At 39.5% G+C, this 16,676-nt stretch overlaps 1 protein-coding gene and 1 gene segment (V, D, J or C); one reads left to right on the plus strand and one right to left on the minus strand.

Annotated features, from left to right (window-relative positions):
• LOC127546334 (immunoglobulin kappa variable 3-15-like) overlaps positions 1-16,676 on the minus strand; it is a 144,223-nt gene that overhangs the window by 102,698 nt on the left and 24,849 nt on the right.
• LOC127547519 (RNA polymerase II subunit A C-terminal domain phosphatase SSU72-like) lies at positions 4,648-5,232 on the plus strand. Its single transcript, XM_051974439.1, has one exon. The coding sequence runs from the start codon at positions 4,648-4,650 to the stop codon at positions 5,230-5,232; it is 585 nt and encodes a 194-aa protein (XP_051830399.1).

Genomic DNA, 16,676 nt, shown 5'->3' on the forward strand with positions numbered 1-16,676 from the left:
ATGCCCCACAGGTAGAACTGAGGAGTGGTCTTAGGAATTTAGTTATCACTGATCAGCAGATTATGCATCTGACAGTCAACAGTATTTGTAGGAGTTTTCTTTTTCTTCTCCTTTTTTTTTTTTTTTTTTTTACATTGCTATCTCTTTTATTTATTTTATTAAAGCTTTTCATTTTTCAAAACATAGTAGTGGACAATTCTTTAACAAGAGCCCTTACAAAACCTTGTGTTCCAATTTTACCCCCATTCCCCACCCCCTGCCCTAGATGGGAAGTATTTCAACATATGTTAAACATGGTAGAAATATATGTTCAATCCAGTATATGCATCAATATTTATACAATTATCGTTCTGCACAAGAAAAATAAAATCAAACAAACAAAAAGAAGCAAGATAAAATGCAAGCAAACAATAATAAAAAGAGTGAAAATGCTATACTGTGAACCACATTCAGTTCCCACACAGCTCTCTCTGAGTGTAGATGGCTTTCTTCATCATTGAACAATTGGAACTGGTTTGAATCATCTCATTGTTGTAGAGAGCCACATCCATCAGAATTAATCATCGTATGATCTTGTTGTTTGCCAAATATAATGATTTTCTGGTTCTGCTCATTTCACTTAGCATCAATTCATGTAAGTCTCTTCAGGCCTCTCTGAAATCATCCTGGTGATTGTTTTTTCCAGAACAGTAATATTTCATAATATTCACATACCATAATTTCTTCAGCCATTTCCCAACTGATGGGCATCCATTCAGTTTCCAGTTTCTTGCCACTACAAAGAGGGCTACCACAAACATTTTTGCATATGTGGGTCCCTTTCCTTTCTTTAAGATCTCTTTTGGATATAAACCCAGTAGAAACATTGCTGGGTCAAAGGGTATGCACAGTTTGACAACTTTTTGAGCATGGTTACAAATTGCTCTCCAGAATGGTTGCATTTACCCACAATGTATTAGTGTCCCAGTTTTCCCACATTCCCTCCAACATTCATCTTTTCCTGTTATCTTAGCCAATCTTAGAGGTGTATAATAGTACTTAGAGTAATTTGCATTTCTCTGATCAATAGTGATTTAGAGCACCTTTTCATATGACTAGAAATAGTTTCAATTTCTTCATCTGAAAATTGTCTGTTTATATCTTTTGGCCATTTATTAATTGGAGAATGGCTTGAATTTTTATAACTTTGAGTTAATTCTTTATACATTTCAGAAATGAAGCCTTTATCAGAACTTTTGAATGTAAAAATGTTTTCCCAATTTATTACTCCCCTTCTAATCTTGTCTGCATTAGTTTTGTTTTTACAAAATTATCAAAATTATCTATTTTCTAATCAATAATGATCTCCAGTTCTTCTTTGGTCACAATTTCCTTCCTCCTACACAGATCTGAGAGGTAAACTATCCTATGTTCATTATGTCTAGATCATGATCCCATTTTGATCTGCCATACTAGTTTCCAGTTTCCCCAGCAGTTTTTGTTAAATAGTGAATTCTTATCCCAAAGTTGGGGTCTTTGGGTTTGTCAAACACTAGATGACTATTGTCATTGATGGTTTTATCCTATGAACCTAACCTATTCCACTGATCTACTACTCTATTTCTTAGCCAGTACCAAATGGTTTCGATGATTGCTGCTTTCTAATTTAGTTTTAGATCTGGCACAATTAGGCCATTTTCCTTTGCTTTTTTTCTTCCATTAATTCCCTTGAAATTCTTGACTTTTTCTTCTTCTAGATGAATTTTGTTGTTATTTTTTCTAGGTCAGTAAAATAATTTCTTTGGAGGTTGATTGGTGAAGCACTAAATAAATAGAATAGTTTAAGTAGTATTGTCATCTTTACTATATTTGCTCAACCTATCCAAGAGCATTTGATATTTTTCCAACTGAGCTGTATGAAAGGGTGTAGAAGTTAGGGAGCTGCAGAATTAAAGATGCCATGGTCAGGGCCAAACAGGCAGCAGCATGGGCAGCTGAATGTCCAAGCCCGTTTCCCTTGGCCTGAAGTGAATCTCCCTTCTGGTATCCTTCACAAAATATAATAGAAACTTCTCTAGCTCCATGGACAGCTTGTAATAATTGTAGAATTTCCCCTGCATATTTAATGGGGGATTGATTCATTGATTGATTTTTGCTGCCAAAAGTGCCATTCCTTCCATAGAGCCCCATGAGCATGTAAAATATCAAAGTCAGTATAGATGTTCAGTCTCATTCTTTCCACAATTCTATAGCTCTGTGAGGGCAAAAATGCTCTGAATTCAGTGGGAGGTAAGAACCTTCAAAAGTTAGCCTAGGTTGAACTTAGAGGCTTCCTCAGATAGAAGGGCTGTGCTAGGAACTGCTGTAAGTCAGGAGAGTCACCCCAAAGATACCAAGTTTCTTTGAGAAGGAAGTAAGGAGTCTGGGGTCCGTCCCAGGGACTGATTCAATACCCCTAGAACCTGACCCCATCTTCCATCAACATACAGTGTAAAATGTACGGCTAAGGCGGGGGCAAGAGATTAGTTTAGCTTTCAAGGTCTTAAAAGCCTTGGCCTAATCAGGCCTCTATTCCAGGGACATTGTGTCAGGGCCTTGAATAGAATCATAGAGGGGCTCAGCAACAAAGTCTAAGTCATTTATCCTCTGTCTTTTTCAGCTTCTTCACATCTAAATTTGGCATAAAAATACCCTCCACATCCTAGTATCATTGAGTGTCTGAAAAGAAATATTATTTTACAAACACTTTCCAAACTTTAAAGCACTTTAAATAATAAATATCATAAATAAATAAAGAAACAAACAATTAAATAAATAAATGTCACTGTTATTATTTTTTTAAAAAGGTTATGTAAAGCAACAAACTCCATATCACACATATTTGGTTTGTTTTGACTTTGGAAGGGACCATGTAAGGGGTGTGGAGCTAAAATTTCATTGGTGGAAGAAGTCCAAAGATGAATGGACTAAAGATGTCCAAACCTGGGGCAGTTTTTTAGGAAAGGAGGAGATATTTAAGAGAGTGTCTCCAGCTGGCTTTCATTAAATGGAAGTTGAAGAGTTTCCATTGCACTTTCAATAAGAGGGGCAGAAGTTTTGAATAGGTGTGAATTCAACAGAGAATTCACAGAGATTCCCTATCTAAGCAAATCAACAAACTTTTCTGGGTCTAAATTTCCTCATCTATCTCCTCCAACTCTATCCAATGATGCCATAATTCATATGATCATTAATTCATTTAACAATCATACATTAGCTCCAGTTCTGTCAGGCATTTTGCTGGAAGGTTGGCACACCAAGGGAAAAATGAGCTTTCAAGTTGTTTTTAATGGGGGAGAAAGATCTCAGATGTCATCTCATTCAACTTATTTCTGAAAATAAACAAATAAACAACTACCACCACATCCTTTCTAGAATTTCCTTGTGAGCTGGTCATCCAATAGGAACTTGGAAAACTCCTTGGATGCCAAACTCAGCACTTCATCATGATTTCCCCACCTCCAGGGCCATCCCCATTTCTCTTGATCTCCATCTTACCATCAGGCACAGATGATGGCAGAGGAGAAAATGAAATTGCACATTCCTCCCCTACTTGAATCCAACTCACTTGTATCACCTCCCCAAGGTCATGGTCCTATTTGAAAATGAAGGACAAACAACAAAACCAAAAGACAAACACCAACGATTTATCCCTATTGAGCTGAGCAGAAGTCAATTCAATTTCTCTTGTGTGTGTCATCTATTTTTGAATTCAAGTCTTGTTAGCAAATCTGCTGATAGAAATGAAACCATTTGGGAGTGCAGAGAAGATCTCGATTAAGAATTCTTGATCTTTTGGTTTTCAGAGAAACCTTTATCAGTCTGTTGAAGTCTATGGAAGTCTTCTCAGAGTAATGATGTCTCAATCTAAAAAAAATTGCAAAAGAAACAGATTCAATCGAACCTTAATTTTTACAATATAATTTAATAGAACTCGCAAAGTTCCTCTGGGCACTATTAAAATCACCTCATGTAAGATGTGCACACTTGCCATCTTGAAGCATTTCAAGTTCAATCATGCACTGTCTAGACTTTTACACAAAATTGAATATTCAAAATACATTTATTAGAGGCCTATCAGTACCCAGAAAGGGTACAGGGAAAAAAGTTAGACTCCAAGAAACAATCTATCCTTTGAGCCAGCAAGTGATAACACAATTGATACAAGCAGGCTTAGTTTACACCTCAGCTCCCCAAGTCAGCTTCACACCTCAGCTTCACACCTCAGCTCCATACCTGAGTTTGACACCTCAGCAATACTTCACTTGGGTGGGGCCCCAGGCTTCACACCTTTTCTTTTACAGGATGACATCAGGAATGTCTCAAGCCAATGCAGTATTTATAGAGCCTGACTGCAGGTACAGCATCATTCTGCTTACAGCTCAGGCTGTTGCTTTAGTTCTCCACTGGTTGCCCCAGTCTCCTTTTTGCTGCTACTTTCCCCAACCTTGTCCCTCCAGTCAGGAAGGTCTCAAACCAAGGTACGTATTTGTTCAGCTTGGCTGCAGGTACAGCGCTGTTCTGCTGTCCTAGCTGATCCTGTTGCTTTAGCTGTCTACTGGATCGCTGAGTCTCCTTTTTTCTGCTGCTTTCAGCAACCTTGTCCTTCTGGTTGCTCTCACCACTACCATGCCCTCTTCTCCCCTGAAAGTGGCTGTGGTGTGCTCTAGTAACCAGAACAGGAGCATGGAAGCTCACCGCATCCTCAAAAAAAGAGGATTCCGCGTTAGATCTTTTGGAACAGGAACTTCTGTAAAACTTCCGGGACCCACAGCAGACCAGCCTAATGTCTATGATTTCAAAATGACATATCATCAGATGTACAATGATCTTCTTAAGAAAGACCAAGAACTCTATACAGCTAATGGGGTTTTGAACATGTTGAGCAGAAATAAGAGAATTAAGCCCCGGCCAGAGAGGTTCCAGGACTGCAGGGATGAGTTTGATGTCATCATTACCTGTGAAAAGAGAGTCTATGACAAGGCAGTAGAACATTTAAATTCCAGACATCAGGAGACTATGAGGCCAGTGCATGTGATTAATGTGGACATTGAGGACAATGAAGAAGAAGCCATTCTAGGAGCCTTTCTCATCTGTGAACTCTGTCAGTATATACAGACGTTGGAAGACATGGAAACCCAGATAGATAAACTGTTACTGAAATTGGAGGAAAAACATGATAGGACTTTGCTCCATACCCTCTATTTTTACTGAAGCCCAAATTGATTTTTTTCTTCAGAGTTGAAAGAAGTCTAGGTCTATTCCAGAAATCAAGATACTTTGCATATGGATTCCATTCATATGGATATTCAGGACAATGAGTAAAAAACCACTGTAGGAGCCTATCAGTATATACAGCAGACAGGAGATGTGAAAACCATGATTGGTGAACTGTTACCAGAATTGGAAGAGGGAAGTAGGAAGATTGTCCTTCATACAACCTGATTTTACTAAAGCCAAAATGTCTTTCCTCTTTAGTTGAAAGAAGCATGTGTGTCAAGGTTTTTTGACTATTCTCTACTTTTCCAGAAGACCGGTTTCTAATATTCCTTTCTTTCCTTATTCTGGGGTTTAAGTGCTGAACCAGAAAAGGTGAGATCTTTCAAGACAGCTGTGAAAATCCAGTAAAGCTTCATCTATTTCAAAGTTTGAGTAGGCCTGAAGGACTTTAAGCATTAAGTCAAGGGCATACTTAAAGTGTCTCCTCCCTGCTATTCTCCTAAGGACATACTTAAAGTCTCCCTGCCATCCTCCTAAGGACATACTTAAAGCCCCCTCCCTATTATTTCCCTAAGGGCATACTTAAGTCCCCTTCTTGCTATCCTCCCTATTTCAACCAAATATGGGCAACTATGTACTTATTGGTCAAGTTCAATTTCTTGGGTAGTTCCCACATCTAGAATGTAAGAGCCTCAGCCAATAAGGATGAGGGTCAGTGGTGGGAGGGGGAATTTGCGTTAGGGATTAAAAACATTGACCCTGACCCCTACAGTGCTTCCTCCCTTCAATTGTCTGCTCTATGGGTGGGAAGCCCCATGCTCAGGAGACTGTATAATAAACTTTGCTTTGCTTCTAGAGATCTCTCCAGTCTTTTTTTATTAAATGATTTCTGACCCACACAGTGCTCACTCTTTGCCTTTTGATTGTTTTACAGCAAATCTGCTGATCTACTGGTTTGCAAACAGGACAGAATAACTCACACTGCTGTAGATTCCTCCTGGCACATTCCCCGGGGCTCAGCCCAATCTGCCCTAGGTCTCCGCACTGCCTGTGCTTGCCTTTTCCCGAGGTGGCCTGAGTTTGGCCTACTTCCTCTGTCTCTGATTGAAATAGACCTGTTATGAAGATCTTCCAAATTATCTTCTGCTGGAAATTTGTTACACTTCAAATATTTGTGGGGTCTGTCCTTCCAAAACCAGTGCTGAGCCTTAATTTGTTGTTAATTTGAGGAATATGGGGAGAACTCAGGAGAGAACCTGCCTCCTCTCCACCATCTTGCCTGCCCCTCCCCAATTCATTTTTCCCATACTTTTTATTCCCTTCATGGTATTTATTTTGTTATTAATGATAATTTTTACTTTTAATAAATATTTTGTATTTTTCAAACATTCATTTCTTTAGCTGTGTCTTTTAATGTAATTGGCTGGAGTATAGAAAGACAAAATGAAATAGTTAATATGTGTGAACTTGGAATCTGATAAAAACTACAACTAGGGTTCCTTCTGCCTTCAGAACAGAAAGGTCAATTACTCCTTTTTTTGTGAAGCTGGCTCCTTTGTTGCCAGAGATGAATGAGGGTTATATTCAACACAAAAATTGATATAAATATGTATTAGTAACATTTAAGAGTAAATGTTTCTTGAGTGAAGTATTTCAATATCAGTGATATTGATTGTGGGAAAGATTAGTTTCTAGATTCCCATCCCCTCCTAGTGAATGTAATTACCCTTTGACTCACAAATCCTGGTCCCTTTGAATTCCAATAGAAGATCCGGACCAGCCCCAACCCCCACCCGGATCTGAGCCAACTGGAGCTACACCCAAAAGCCCCTCGAGCTAAATCTCCTATTATAAAAAGGCCACTCTGGGAACCCCTCTTTGCAGAGATTCCAAACATGCTAGCCATGTGAAGACCCTCTGTCCACTGGACCCTCTGTCCAATGCCCTCCTTATCTCTACCTTCGTCTGTACTTTAACCTTGCTTACCCAATAATAAACCTCTTTTATCAATCTAGCTCTTGGGCTAATAAATGCTTTTATTGGGAACTCGTGCCGCTACTAGACCCCATTTACCGCTGTATCTAAGGGGATTGCAGGGGAGCTTTGCTTGACTCCCTGTACCCCAAACCTGCCACTAGACCTTAACCCTAATTTCATTTAGGTACCCCAAAGCTAGACCTCAACATTTGGTTCCCTGACGAAACGAACAGCGGAAGCTAGATAATTTGGCCATCAAACTGGACCCCAGCCTTTTCGGGGCACTCAGAACCAATCTGGGTTTTGAGCTGTTTAGGCAGTATTCTTCCGGGAAGAATCTGCGTTCTTTCTTTGGTCTCACTCTATCTCTAAAGGTAATGGGGAGAATATCTGTGTTCCGATTCACCCTACTTCCATTTCAGGTGAAAAGGCTTCTATTTTTTTGCAGATAGCAGGACCAGGCAATTCAGAACTCTGGATAAGGTAAAAGACTTTTTCTTTCCTTATCTTGCAGTGGACACCCAAAGCCCTTGGGTCGGGCTTGGGTCATTGTTGGGAGCTCTAAGCTCTGGCATGATTCTTTAGGAATTACTGCGGATTGACAAAAGGCCTTCTTTTGTGGGCTCTCTGTCTCTAAGAGATACGAGGGAGGCTGCAAGGATTTGGAAAAATAAAAAGTATTTACCTGTCCACAATCTGGACACTCCCTTGCCTCTAAAATCTTTCCTGGAGCAGATACTTTGCTTGAGGAAACTCCCTCTGTCCAAATCCTTTGGAAAGACAAAGGCCCTTCCTTTGCATCTCAATGCATTTCTAATCTTTTTTTCCTCACCAGATAGTCCAGCTCTCCAGCTGGAATTGTTGAGAGAGGAAGTGTCTCTTTAACACCTTCCCCCTCCCCCATGCCAAGGAGACACGTGGCCCTTCTGGGAACCCCTCCCAGGGGTCCCAGGCCAGCGCTCTCTTTGCTCTGTTCTGGGGAGATAGCCAGAGAAACTTAAGAGGAGCTGTGTTTGAGCCCTTCTCCCACGCCACTGTTAAATGCAATGGAACCTCTAATGGTCAGGCTGTAGCCACGAGGAGAAAGGTCACTGAATTGGGGTGAGTTTAGAGAATGTCTCTGCCCATGGCTGCTACTCCCTGGACAGGGGTAAGGGTCTTCCCTTCAGGTTTTGCTCTCCCAGCAAGATTTGAGGGCTTAGATGAGCTGCCCCGCCTTCAAGTTCCAGCGTGGAATCGCCAGAGGAGCCCTCGCCATTCAAGAAGCACTGCGCTGGGTAAAATGGCATCTCTTCCTCCCCCACCCTCGTTCTGGCCTTTCCTCCCCTTCTTTCATAGAGTGGGGAGTGTAGAACTCGAGGCCTGTTTCAGACCTCTCCCGTGTGACTTGGTAACCTGCCGTTTAAATGCTCCTCTCCTGCCCCCTTCTTGGGGTTACTGTACAGTGGGGAGATTGGGCACTCAATCTTAATCTTCTCAAATCTCCGGAAAGGTTGTCACCAACTTTTAAAACAGAAATTTGCTAGCAATTTGGACAAGTGGGCCAGGCCCCTCCCAGACCTTTACCTGGTTCTTAAAGCCGCAGCTTCCAGCCCTCAGGAAGTGTGTATGTCCCATACATTTTAAACGGGACCCAGTTTCCCTGATTTGGTCATCCTGCATTACCTTTTAACTGTAGAAGCCTCAGAATTACGCTTTTGCATGCTCAAGAGGCTGTCTACAAAGACTGGGAATTTTAAACAGCTCTCATTTTTTTTTTTTTTTCCTTAGCCTCAGGGCACTACTTAAAACCTTTTCTTAGCTGCTGGTAAAGAGATAACCTAGGTAAACCAGGCTAGGTCTGTCTCTCTCTGTCTTTCTCACTTTGCTACCTAACCCTACAGGTGGGAACTCTTTTGCTCCTAATTTTTAGTCCCAAGACCTTTTGCTCTTAGGACACTGTTCTATTTTCTGTATTGGCATTCTATGTCCCTGCCAACAATTAAAGGGTTTTTTTTTTTTTTTCTGGGTTCCAACCCTGGCCAGGTTGCAGCTTCAAGAAAGACCTTTGGAATGATAGCTGGGGAATAAAATTTCAGTCAAAACAAATTAAATTCTTTAGAAGATGGCTTTTTTTTTCTCCCCTCCTTCCTTGAATGCAGCAAGAAATGAGTTAATGGGAGAAACTAAAGCCATTTAAGAATTCGGTGAATACCTTTAGGAAAGAAGTCTGTCTTTCCTGTGTGCTTTTCTTAAGTTCTCTAGACTTGTTCCCTGTTTTCCCTCCCCCATTCTTTGAGAAGTTATTGGGGGACTAAGATGGAAATATAAAATATAGGTTATTAAAACAAAATGCTGGTAGTTTACCTTAGGGGAGGTTGGGGTTGTATCTCCCTACTTAGATGGTGTGTTTTCTAGAGGTATTGGGCAATTTGTAACTGAGTTATGCCTTAAAATTTGTCATCTCTGTTGGACAATTATAAGTTATATGAAGTTTGGTTCAGTTATTTGCGAACCTTGAAGTTTAAAGTTAAAAAAATTTTTTTTTCTTTGACTTAAAGACGAGGGACAAGAAAGATTGATTTGCAAAAGCATTTAATAGTTTAAATGGAGCTTCTAGTATTGGTTTGGGACTGTTTAACATATGTTGCAGAAGGTTTAAGCAAATAAGCTTTGGAAGGAGAGAGATGGGACAGGAAGAGATGGTGTGAGGGAAAGAGAGAGAAAAATAGGTCTCCAGAAATGGGGAAGAAAAAAGCACAATTCCCTAGTGAATCTGCCATTTATCATGGGAAAAGGAGATATATGCCATGAAGTTGGGGCCTGTCTTGAGCTGGCAGATTGGATCCTGGGAAATAGCACCCTAAAAAAGTTAATAAGTTAGGGTGGAGTGGGGGAAGGGTGGCCACATGGAGAGGGACCTTGTCAGGTGATCTAATTCCCTTTCCCCATTAAGTATGGTGGCTGCAGTACTTTGCTGGTTCGGATATCAATTGCTTCTACTGTTTAAAGGAACAGCCTACATTTATATGGTGTTAATAACTGAATGTTTTATTTTTATTTTTCAAGTCTGCTCTAAGAAGTTTGTTGGAACTGTAAGTTATCTGAAAGTGATTTATTTCTACTAAGATTCCATCTGTCTAAAGCAAATTATTTAATGCTTATTTACGTGCATTGTTTAAGGAAGATGATAAAAAATCTAGAGCAATTTGATAGGGTTATTTCCAAAAATTCTTTTTTAGAATGAAGAGACTATTAATGTTAAATCTGAAAGATTTAAAAGTTTCTTTTATGTGGAAACGGATGCACAACATGCGATTTAGAATTTTGTCTTTGTATTTGAGTATTTTAAAGGCAAATGATCCATGTAATGTTAAATTTAAAACTATCTACTTGATAAGAAAGATAGCTGTATAAGCTGTAAATCCTTTACTGTGATTCTTGAGAACTAGATTCTTCTAAAGCCCTTGATTAATGATAATTGCTGTAGAAGATAAAATCCTTTGGCACTGCAGCTAATATTTGCTGGGAGTTTTGAATTCAGGTGTGACTGCATAGGTCATAAGGTGTAATGGTTAAAACTTAAGGACAGTTACCTGAAGTAAAACTGCCTTAAATATTTTAATTTGCCACCAGACTTTGGTTGCTGCTATTAATCTTTTCACCTTTTTACTTCCTGGGGCTAGAGTTTCTTTATCTAAAGGTTTACTTCACCCAAGTACTTGGGGCCACTCGCACCTTGCCTTTTGAGAAAGCTGGGAATCTCATCGCCCTGATTAGGCTAAGGTTTAGGCCTACAACCTTTTACACTGTGTGTTGATGGAGGACAGGGCTATCTCTGGAACCCCAATCCTAGGCCCCTGACTTACAGCTCAAGGAGCCCAGGGGCTATAGAATGTGCAGACTGTCTAGAGTTAAGCAAGGAGCTATTGAAATGGAGAACACACCCACTCCTACCACATCTCTCCTTTGCTACCTTGCCCTCAATGTTGGTGGCCTTCTTAGAAGGTTTCCACTGAGGCAAACCCACCACAACATGCTTCTATAACAGGGGGCGGCTCAAATTCCCGGAGTAATTTGAGCTTGCTGACAGACTCCGGGAGTCTTCAGGGGGATTCGTTGCTCATAGGACGCTGTGAGGACAAAATCCTGTTTTTTTCTTTTGGCAAATGGCCCTCTGGGAGGGCCTTTGTGACACCTTCTAGGAGACTTCTAGGAAGGTTACATTATAGAATGGGAAAGTTTTCGGGTTTTGCCATGAATTAGCTTTTCCCCCCATCCCTATAGAGATTTTAAGCTGTCTCTTAATGCAGAGACTAAACACTGGGCTTGAGAAAAATGCCTCAATCTCAACAGCTGAACTCTGAATAGATTAGCTGAATTCCAATCTCTCTTGGACAAGTCCACCTTTAAAGGGCTTTTTTTTTTCTTTCAAATCCTGGGACTGATTAACAGTTGTGCCTTCAAGCAAAAGCGGGGAGGCAAAACACCACCTCGCTTGTCTCTTTTAAACTTAGTGAAACCTAGGACCCACCCACCACCTCAACTTTTTCGGGATCCAAACCTCAATGTTTCTTCCATTCTGCTGCTAACAGCTGTTGGTTTCCCTTTAATTCTAACCTGAAACACTGAGCTCTTTTCTTTTCAGGGCAACTTCTGCCTCCTGAAAAAACATTTGGAGCAGAAGTGCCATTTTAATACAAATCTCTCCCAGACTTAGACCTATAGGTGCCCTGGAAACTGTCCAAGGAGACCCTAGTCTCTGTCCTGAGTTTGAGCAGGAGGAACAATGGACAAACTGCATCACACCACAGGGGCTGAATTGGCCCTCGGCGTCCTGCTCCCCGGTAGGGAATTGGGGTCTGGCCCTGTTTCCCTTTTTATCCCAGCACAGACCCAACACCTCAGGGGCCGGTAAGCTGGGTTGGCAGTGCTGAGATACTTTGCACTCCCTCTGACCCCTTCCACCCCTCCCCCATAAGAGTGGGGAAAGTGGGGGGAAGGCTCAAGATCTTTGTTTATTGAGAAACCAACTCTTTTTTTTTTTTTTAAAGAAAGGCAGCACAGTTAAAAGATTTCTAAGAGCTTAAATTGCATTTTTATCTTGATTAGATATATAAGCCTCTTATCTATCCTGACTTCTTAGTCCACACCCTTTAATCCGGACCGCAAGAGAAATTAGCTTTCCTGGAAATTAAGAGTGAAAGGGTGAAACCCTAAGCTACTTAACACTTTTTACTATAGACAAATAATCTTTTGCTCCCAGCATTTTCTCCTACTTCTTGTTAGATGAGCCATCAGCATTTTTACAGGCAGCCCACAGAAAGAACCTGATGCATCTGCTGTCGTCATCTCCACCGTGGATGACACTCCGGTTTTAACCTGCTCCCGAGATCTGGGCTTTAATCTTTGGACTCTCAACTGCCCTTCAGTCTGGAGAACATAGGACAACTGACTGGGAATGACTGACCGGGACACACATCCCTTAGAAGCCCTGCTGTCATCCCCAAACCCCACACCTCATGCCTCACCTCCTGGCATGAACCCCAAATCTCTACGACTCTTGTCAGCTCGAAGCAGTTAAGAGGAGATCGGTGCCCCTTTTCCCACATGCCTTTGGAGATGACTGCTTGAGGGGGGGGCATAAAGAGGGGACCCCCGAACTTGGAAAATCCTGGAAGGAGAAAATGTTCAATTCTGTCTCAATAAGGGACTTTGCCCCATGTCCTTTTCCTTAAATGAATTTAAGTTCCAACTGCTTGAGGGGGGAATGATGTGGGAAAGATTAGTTTCTAGATTCCCATCTCTTCCTAGTGAATGTAATTACCCTTTGACTCACAAATCCTGGTTCCTTTGAATTCCAATAGAAGATCTCGACCTGCCCCAGACCCCACTCGGATCTGAGCCAACTTTGGGACTACACCCAAAAGCCCCTCAAGCTAAATCTCTTATTATAAAAAGGCCACGCTGGGAACCCCTCTTTGCAGAAATTCCAAACATGGTCGCCATGTGAGGATCCTCTGTCCACTGGACCCTCTGTCTGATGCCCTCCTTATCTCTACCTTACTTTAACCTTGCTTACCCAATAATAAACCTCTTTTATCAATCTAGCTCTCGGGCCAATAAATGCTTTTATTGGGAACTCGCGCTGCTACTAGACCCCATTTACCGCTGTATCCTTTGCGCCGAATCCAAGGGGGTTGCAGGGGAGCTTTGCTTGACTCCCTGTACTCCAAATCTGCCACTAGACCTCAACTAAACCCTAATTTCATTTAGGTACCCCAAATCTAGACCTCAACAATATTACTCCACACACACACACACACACACAAAGATTTAATTTCTTTTGAAATTTCTAAGTTAGCAATTCAATAGAAAGCCACTGAATGAACAATAAGAATTTTTAAATTATTTTTTCCCTTTTCCCCTGTGTTGATGATTAGACCAATTTCTTTTTTTGTAATTTATTTTATCTTATTTTTATAAACACGCATACATTGTCTTCAACATTAACTAAAATCCTGTTCCAATTTTTTCTGCCTCCCATCCCCCATCCCTTTCTCTAGATGGCAAGCAATTCTCTATATATTATACATGTGCAATTCTTCTATGCATATTTCCATAATTATCATGCTGCACAAGAAAAATCAGATCAAGAAGAAAAAATGAGAAAAAACCCAAAATGCAAGCAAATAACAAAAAAGTAAAAATACCATGTTGTCATCCACACACAGTTTTTCCAACTGACTATATGATCCCCATAGTTCTCTCTTTGATTGCTCTCTTCATTACAAGACTATTAGAACTGGTCTCAATCACCTCGCTGTTGAAAAGAGCCACGTCCATCAGAATTGATCATCATACAAACTTGTTGTGTATAGCGGTTCTTCTCACTTCACTTAGCATCAATTCATGTAAGTCTCTCCAATCCTCTCTGAAATCATTCTGTTGGTCATTTCTTATAGAACAATAATACTCCCTAAGATTTATATACCATAACTTATTCTGCCATTCTCCAATTGATGGACATCTATTCATTTTTCTAATTTCTTGGCACTATAAAAAGTCCCAATACATTTTTGCACATGTAGGTCCTTTATCCTTCTTTGTGATTTCTTTGAGTGTTAGGGCCAATAGAGATACTGTTGGATCAAAGGGTATGTACAATTCGATGGTCCTTTGGGAATAGTTCCAAATTGCTCTTCAGAATGATTGGATCAGTTTATAAATCCACCAAGTATGTATTAGTGTCCCAGTTTCTTCACATCCCATCTAACATTCATCATTATACTTTCCTATCATCTTAGCCAATTTGAGGAGAGTGTAGTGGTAGCCAAGAGTTGTCTTAATTTGTACTTCTCTGATCAATATTGATTTAGAGCATTTTTTCATATGACTAGAAATAGTTTTAATTTTCTTCATTTGAAAATTGTTCATATCCTTTGACTTTATGAATCAGAAAATGGCTTGTATTTAGATAAAATTTTTATGAGTGATTGCAAAACTCAGTGGAAAGACTTCAATGTTTTAAAACTTGTAATCAACACAACTCAAATTGTCATATATAAAACATTTTGTGGCCATTAAAGGAGTGTAAATCTTTCTCATGATTATCTTTGTCATTGTCATCACTTCAATAGATCATAGACTTCTAGAAGTACAAAATTTTAGAATTGGAAGGGACTTCAACAGTCATCTAGTCTGAATTGTTCTCCTCAAAATAACTCTTATTACAATATTCTATACAAGTTGCCATCCTCTATTTCTATTATTAGACATACAGTGTGGGAGTCCACCTCTTCCACTATTTGCAAAGGCAACCTATTACTACAACTCAAACTACCTCTCTCCTAAATGTACATATTCCAAGTAGAGCAGGAATGCTATTTTCAGTATCCCTAACAGCAGACCAATTGGACACTTATAAGGCAGTTTATGATGGTACCAAATGGAAGATAGAAATTCAAAGCATTCATGTGGTTGTTTAATGTGACTTGTATGTATAATCACGGAAGTTCAGAATGTTTTGGGGGTTAAAAATAGATGGTGGAAAATCTCTCAGGTGCCAAATAATATCTACCTTGTATGCTGTTTTTATTCTGAAGTATAATTTCAAAAAGTACATGCAGAAATGGTTTCCTCTTGTAAGCTCCCTCATAATTTTGTATTATTAATATAGTTAACATTAAAAGGGAAAAAGGCACTCTTAAGTAGAAAACTGAAATCTATGAGACATCTTTTTGGGATAATGTTTAAAAATATCCAGGCTTTATTTAGACGGAGTTTTCCAGATGATTTACATTTTTCATAGGGACTTTGATTAGTAATCTTCTTCTCTTAATGACTGCAGAATATGACTATTCATAGGGAGGTTATTATAACAAAACAAACTATAATTCACTACAAGCCCCAAATAATTTTCATTTCTATAAAGATTTCTTCTACTTATCATCTGTTTTGCCAATTAAAAAATACAAATAAAAAATAGAGAGGGGGAGGCATTAAGTAATAAATATTGACCTCCTGATTTAATATATTACAGAACTCAAAGGCCTTTATTTTTTTTCCTGAAAATTAGGTCATTTGTACTATAATAATTCTTAGCATGGTTAATATAATTGCCTTTTATTTGTTATTGTTGGTAGAAAAACAGTATAAACCAACTTATCATGCTATACACAGTAGTAATGAATTCTTCAGCTTCCCCTTTCCTTTTTATTCTTTTATTTTTTATTTTTTTGCTGAGGCAATTGGGTTAAGTGACTTGCCCAGTGTCACACAACTAGGAAGTGTTACATGTCTGAGGCCAGATTTGAACTCAGGTTTCTGACTTCAGGGCTGGGGCTCTACCTGCTGCTCTACCTAGTTGCTCCATCTCCTTTTTATTCTTTTAAAATAAGCATTTTGGTTTTTTCTCATTTTTTCCCTTTTTGATCTGATTTTTCTTGTGCAGCAAGATAATTGTATAAATAGCATACATATATTGGATTTAACATATATTTTAACATATTTAACATATATTGGATTACTTGACATCTAGGAAAGGGGGTGGAGGGAAGAAGGGGAAATTTTGGGATGCAAAGTTTTGCAGAGGTTAATGTTGAAAAATTTTCCATGCATATGTTTTGAAAATAAGCTTTAATAAAAATAACTAGCAGTACATAGTGTTATAAGTCACAGTAGAGGCTGAAGAATAAGGGAATCTTTCAATTCCTGATATTGAATCATAGTAGCATTGAGAGTTTGAAAAAAAATTCCCAAACTTTTGAACATTCTAGACTAGTGGTGTCAAACTCAATAAGGAAGAGGATCCACTACCACTACAGACCTGTAAGATTGGCTAAGATGACAGGATAAAAATAATGATGAATGTTGGAGGGGATGCGGGAAAATTGGAACACTGATGCATTGTTGGTGGAGTTGTGAACGGATCCAACCATTCTGGAGAGCAATCTGGAATTATGCACCAAAAGTTGTCAAAC

The sequence above is a fragment of the Antechinus flavipes genome, chromosome 2 (assembly GCF_016432865.1).
Source record: "Antechinus flavipes isolate AdamAnt ecotype Samford, QLD, Australia chromosome 2, AdamAnt_v2, whole genome shotgun sequence".
Taxonomy (NCBI): Eukaryota; Metazoa; Chordata; class Mammalia; order Dasyuromorphia; family Dasyuridae; genus Antechinus; species Antechinus flavipes.